The following is a 7,038-nucleotide window of genomic DNA, read 5'->3' as shown; positions in this document are numbered from 1 at the left end:
CACCTCTAACCATTCGGCTATTGAGATATATAATCGCAGTGTAACAATTTTCAAAAGTTCATTTTTCGCAGCTGGTTGCAGAAAACGTTGTATGCAACACGTTGTGAAAGTGGTAGTTTTTGTCACATGCTTCGCTCGCTTCGCACGTTTGATAACATTACATCTAGTGACACAAACTACCACTTTTCGCAACTAGCTGCAGAAATTACTATTTCACGTCTTACGTCAACGTAAATAGTTATTGACACTACACGGACAATTCATTTCTTTTTACGAAATGGATACCAATTTTCATTGCACTTAAAAAGCGTTTTAACACGCCGAGCGATCCGGCCCATTGCCCCGGAGCGAAGCGGAGGGCCGCAATGCGAGCCGGGCGCCGGAACGGTGTCGGTAACTTAGGAGTTAATTTTTTTTCTCTCGCATCGTCTAATAATTAGTCTGTGTAATTCATTGCCCATAAAGAGCGTTTTAACACGCCGAGCGATCCGTAAACTTAGTTAAAGTGAAATTATTATGAAAGGTGTGCATCCTAGAAATTACGCATAGCGAAATTACGAAGCCCCATTCAAATCGAGGGATAAATGCTTTTTTAGGCACTAGGTGTGTAGATTGTCACTCGATACCGCAGGTCGAGCGTGACAATACACATCGTGTGCCTAAAAGATCTATCACCGAGTTGTGTACAACGTTTTTCGCAATAAAGGCAACGGAAAGTTCTACTTTTCGTCGCTTGTTGAGTTGACGTTTTCGTGTTAGTGGTGTTAGTGATATAATTTTATATGTCCTACTGCGGGACATATGCTGATTGAAGATAGTAATTTTCCTACTTATAAAAAAATAAATTTGCAATTGAAACACTAATAAATTTGCTGACAAAAAGCAATAACTTCGAGGTATTAATTTTGCTGTTCGAAGGCATTAAAAGTGCATATTACAAAACAATAAATTTGCTGACTACAAAGTAATAAATTTGCTGCCAGGGATTTGCTGCAAAAGAATTATTTTTGCTGCTTAAAGTCAGTAATATTGCTGCTCAGAAAGCAATAAATATGCTGTTCGAGTACTAATAAGTTTGCTGAAAATAAGACTAATTTTGCTGATACAAAACACTAAATTTGCTGATAAAAAAGATTAAATTTGCTGCTAAAAAAATAAATTTGCAGAAAAAAAGAATAAATTTGCTGATGAAATAAATAATTTTGCTACTAAAAGAATAAATTTGCTGACAAAAAAATAGATGCCTAATTTCTAATTTTATATGTAAAATCACAGTACTGCTACTAGCACGAACATAGAAAATATTCGGAGGCTGATGAAATCACAGTAGGCAATGCGTTTCTGTTATACAGATAGATGACTTGTTTTCGTTGTAAGCGGCAGCTTGACACTTGTCAATTCAGTGTTCATGCTAGTGCAGTGCTGTGGTAAAATGCAAAGGCTACGTTGCATTTTTACCAACTTAATCAATGTAGTTAGGATGCTAGAGATGTTATTGTATAACCGGAGGACTTGCTTCACATTTTAAGAGTATCTGATTGTATTTGCCTACCAGATTCAATTTGTATAGACTATAGGTATATCACAGGCTCACCTGATTTACAGTTGTAGACTGATATCTATCTAACTGATCTGTGTTGACCCTTAAAAATTGTGATTTTTAGCAAGTTGACGATTTACTGGAGATTTAAAAGTTAATGCTGAAAATTGCTTTGAACATTCGAAGCAACCTACAAAGCTTGATACAGAACATTGTAGCTGTCACACGACTTTCAATCACACCAACTTTGAGTCGTAAGGGTCGTCATATCTAACAAATATTTAGATCAATTTCGACCCTTTTCGCGTGACGCCAGCGAAAAGTTGGTAAAAACTTCAATATAATAACGTGACGTCATTTATGTACGACCCTAACGATTTCTCACCTCCCTCTTACTCTTTCTTTCTCAGTGATTTCAATAATTCACTGCAGTCGGACTCAAAATTATTTTCAATGACGAGTTTGACCTGATAACGAGGCTGCAGCTGCATCACATAGCGATTATCATCTAACAAAAATTGTTTAGAATTTATTGCAGTCGAATCACTTTCGCTTATCTCCAAATAAGAGTGTAAGTCAAGTTTTCTGATTGAATCTGAAAATGTTTTGTTTCTATCGGTCACACACTTCAGAGAAGGCAATGGCTGTGAAGCATTTTTCGTTTTTCAAAGTTTTCGTGTTTTTACTTTTGATATTTGTTTACTTAAGTGAAGGAAGAGTGAAACAGCCAAGACATGTTGCATCAGATGAGATCAACGAAATTGGAAACCGATCAGCTGTACCAACTTCTCAAACGGCTTCTCTCTCGGAATATGTTAGTTCTGGTGTAAGCACAGTCAAGCGAATGATTGACGCACTACCTAGTCCGTACCAAGTCATACATTACGGAAAACAAGCGTTAATCGGAGTCCCCGAAGAAATGGCATCGGAAGCAAGACGATTTTTGTGTGAGTCGGCAGTGTACCGTATAATACACCGTGATATGAAAAACGATTTAACGAATTCGTTAAAGGTTCCAAGGTTGTAAAATTGAACGATATAGTCAAGGAATACCATCCAAAAGCGGACGATTTGAATTTTGAGTATCTTACATACGATTCGGACAATGTAACAATTGCATTGAGCGACACTGAATATTTGTTTAATCATCCGAAGTTTCGTATGAACTGGAATGTGGTTCTATTTGTAACCGGTTGGAATGTGAATGCATCAAATGAAACGGTTACAGCAATGTACGATGGTTACAGATGCCGTGGAGGATATAACTTTTTGGTGAGAACATGATTTATGAGACAAAATATTTCCATTTCGCATCGTTATTGTACGTTAGGTCTTGGACACTTCCAAATTTCTTGATTCAATGTACGCTTGGTCAGAATTTAGTGCCGAACCGATTGGCGAAATAGTTGGTGATGCGATTAAGAATCTGACTCGATTCGTACCTTATGAAAGAATTCATTTGATCGGTTTGTGTTGCCCGAGCCTGTGCTTGACGATATCATTGACTGGTTATTTTCAAAAAAGGAGAAGGTATCGGTGCTCACATTGCTGGAACAGCAGGACGTTACTACACCAAAATGACGGGAAACGCACTTCCTCGAATAACTGGACTCGATCCATCTAGACCATGCTTTAGTGAAGATGATCGACCGAACGGCCTGCAGCGAGGTGATGCGCTGTTCGTTGATATTATTCACTCAAACGTAGCGATGATGTGGAGACTAGACCCTATTGGAGATGCTGATTTTTATCCCAATGGGTCTGTATATCACGAATGTTGGATCATCTTTTCCACTGGAACACAGCTAGAGATTGCATTTATCGACTTCGGTAAAGTTTCGGTAAATAGCACCTGCAGGTCAGAGCATGTAAATTAGCGTTAATTTAAATGGTCTGACCTGCAGGTGCTCGAAATTTTCCGAAGGCGCTAAATGAAATTTAGACACAGTCTTCTAAAATGTGGAAAATCTTTTCAGTCCGAGTATAATCCAACACGGTTGCTGGTCTACTTCTTGCACTAGAAATCAAGCTTATCAATTTTACGTTAAGACGATTTATCCCGGAATGAATATTCGTTCAATGCAACAAAATGTGAGTCTTTTCGATTATTTCGAACGGGAACTTGTAACGATGCATCGACTCCAATACCGTTGGGATTTTCGACGCCTCATTGGGCTAGAGGAAAGTTCTTTTTGACATCATTGATGTTACCTGACTTTCGGGTACCATCCAAAAAACAATGCATCGAAAGCTAAATACAAATTGTGATTCAATTCGGAGAAATTTGTACTTTCAGATTTAGAAGCATCTTTATTGAATAACTGTGCTTTACGCAAACTTAAATCTGAAAATTTTCTTGTTATTAAATCTGTTACGGATGTTCCCTATGCGTAGTTTATCTTCAATAAGTCGAAAATCGATTCAATAACTTCAAAAATATAGCAACAAATTCGGCTCTGACTGAAATGCCTTCCTAATGTCAACAAGTTAATGAATTTGTGTATCGTTATCCGAATATCAAGCAAAAAAGCTTCACTCTCGTAGAGATTCGACTGAATTGAAAAAGCACAAAAGTTGTACGGTAACGTTGAAACACTAAACTTTCTAAGCTTTTATAGCTAAGCTTCGTTCCATGATTTATTAGAAGTTGCCAATTTCATTCAATAAAGGAGCTTACTTGTTTTCAAACAAAAAATGAGCCAGAGGCTGTGCTGCAGAGTCTGCAAGAGAAGAAGGAAGTTGTTCTAGAATAATGCCGTGACTGTAATTTGTGTCTTTCCGACGTGGAAAGCTCGCAGTTCAGTAAAAAAATGAAGCAAATTTAAGTGAGCATTTCCACCACTTCCTACATGTGTAGTGTAAAACGTTTTCAGTCATTGAACGTTTTCTGTTATGTTGCGCTAAACAATACGAAAGCTTTTAGCTTTTCGGTGAGTCGTTGGCTGAAAAGCTTTCCTTTTCAGGTCAAATCAAAGGATAATTCGATTCATTCATGTTTTTTTTTGTCGTGACATGACTGAAACAATTTTTCTCCAAATTGTTCAATGTTCAATAATTTTAGTGCAGGAGAATATGCCTCGACAATATGTTATCGTACGCATTTACTTGTAAGAAGATGGGGTGATTTATGAAAAATTCTTTAATCTTGATTCGATTTTATGACTTTTTTTTGGTGTGTGTGTGTGTGTAAACAAAGTCTGCAATAAATTTAACGTTGTGTTAAGTTCTGCCTTTTCTACATATTTCGTCGTTGAATTCGATAACAAGAAATAAAAGAGAATGCTTCAGGCTGACATATGAAATCAGATATCAGTTTTATATGTTTTCGTATGGAGTGGCACTTTTCACAGTTCATACATTTTTGTATGGGAACATTGATTTTTTCTCGTTATTTTTTTTTCTCTCCTCTCGATATAAACAGATTGTTTTTGTTTTTCCTTCTCGTTTGATGGTTTTACACACAAAAAATATCTTTTTACGGACGATATACTTAAGATAGAAGTGAATGTTGTTTTGGAAATTCGTATGCGATTAAGCTTATGTAGTTTAATGTATAAATTTGAACAATTTTTTGCGCTCTTTCGAGAAACAAATTTATGTGTTTGATGGAACATTTGCTGATTCACAGCAATTGAATTGTATATTTGGTAACGAAAGTATAAAGCACAGCCCCAGAACTAGGACGTTTTTCGGATTACATAAAAATGGATTGTTGCGACCTTGAATAATATTTTCTTGCGTACATCTTCTAAAAGTGGAAGAAGTGGAATAGACACCCGACCGAATCTTTTTTTTTTTCCGAAATCCGATTTTAACGGGTCCGACGAGTTTGAATTCCATTCGAGCCAGAATCCGATCGGATCGAGTTTTTTTAAGCTGCCTTCGAAAATTTTCTCTAATTAAGATTTCTTAATAAAAATTTATATTTCCTCAATCACGTAAATTTTCACTCGATCTGAAATTGAATGAATATACTCTCACGACTAGTGCTCTCGTAGTAGTTGTTGAACTGTCCAGAAAATTTTGTTTCGTGTACGTCTTAGCCCAATCTGGTCCGACTTTAGTGGTGATGTCAGGGGCTCGCCAAAACATATTTTTTTCAAGTTAAGCAAGGAACAAGGAGCCGCTGTAAAATTTAAAACTTCGATAGTATATTCAATTCTAGCGATATATATTTTCCATATTCGATCCACTTTGTTAAGGTGATGTCAGGGGCTCGCCAAAACATATTTTTTTCAATAACTTAAGCAATGAACAAGGAGCCGCCGTAAAATTTAAAACTTTGTAGGAATATTCAAGGTAAATATAATGTGGAGGTAATGTCATAGATAACCGAATCGGATTTGTGGTGGCATGAACGTTCGATACAAACGCCATCTCCTCCCTTCGTTAAAAACGAAAAATGGAATAGAAGTCGGTCCATCTGTTGTGAGATAGCGAAAACATTTTGTAAAACATAAGTAAATTGTAGTCAACCATTTAAAAAAAGGTGTCATTAGCATGTGCGTCTGTATGGCATTACCTTGGAATTTACCTTCACTGCTGCCATTTTGATACCACCCTGACGTCAGCACTCGGCCAGCAAACGGTCAAAATATGGTCAACTTTCAAATAGGGCTGTTCCTCTGCAGCATTAATGTTCTGATGTGCCGACCACTGGTCTTGGTAGCTGACCTTAGCCACCATCACATACAAACCTATTTCCTCAGAACTTTTATGTTTACGAGATTGCGGACCATTTATTACCAAATTATTTATAACACCACTCGCCTTCGAGACTCTAGGTTGTATGGGCCCAGAAACGAAGAAATTCATAGACAAATTGGTTCCTTAATGAAAAAAGCAACTGGTGAAGCTAAATCGAAAGACTATCTTTTACAAAGAATCTCAATCTCAAAAAAATCGATTTTCTTTATATTATTTCACCGTAAACTGTCTTCTTGAGAGATCTTCTCAGCTCATTGGAAGGGTACGCATTACGAATACATCGGCGCCAAGGGACCCCACCTGTTCTTCGAAGATTGAGAGACATGAACAATCTTGAACTACTTCATTTATGTTTATATATTGCAGAACATACTTCTGTTCCAGGTTTTCGTACATAATTATATCCATCCATTAACGGTCATTATGGGAATAAAGTTGTAATTGAAAGGATCAAAACGTGTAATTTACCACTAATTTCTATTTAACTTAATATAAATTAACTCATCGACACAGTCGCCAATCTGAAAATCTGTCTGTTTTAGGTATATTGTGGACTCGTCGTATTTTCACTAAGCCTGAGCGTGAAGTGTTGGGAGATATAACCAAAAAAGTGTTTGTTTTAGCTAAATTTCGAGTTATTCAGTACCGACTGGCTCGAAAAAGCCCATCGGGGGCTCCATGCAACTCAATTGCAAAAGGCCCAAAAATTAAATATTTTCATACAAAAATCGAAAAGGCCCATCGGAATTCCCGAATTCACCATATGGCCAGTCCGGGCCTGAGATAATTTC

At 37.0% G+C, this 7,038-nt stretch overlaps 1 protein-coding gene across 1 annotated transcript; it reads left to right on the top strand.

The window, feature by feature from the left end:
• Window positions 1-2,137: 2,137 nt before the first annotated feature.
• LOC119083077 (phospholipase A1-like) lies at window positions 2,138-3,631 on the top strand (the record flags this gene model as incomplete). Its single annotated transcript, XM_037192700.1, has 5 exons — window positions 2,138-2,487; window positions 2,553-2,812; window positions 2,871-3,006; window positions 3,065-3,299; window positions 3,517-3,631. Coding segments are annotated over exons 1-5 (1,092 nt in total), but the record flags the coding sequence as incomplete, so codon positions are not given.
• Window positions 3,632-7,038: the final 3,407 nt, after the last annotated feature.

This window comes from Bradysia coprophila, unplaced genomic scaffold (genome assembly GCF_014529535.1).
Source record: "Bradysia coprophila strain Holo2 unplaced genomic scaffold, BU_Bcop_v1 contig_547, whole genome shotgun sequence".
NCBI lineage: Eukaryota > Metazoa > Arthropoda > Insecta > Diptera > Sciaridae > Bradysia > Bradysia coprophila.
Note: the sequence above shows the minus strand (reverse complement) of the source record. Positions and strands in the feature narration are given on the sequence as shown.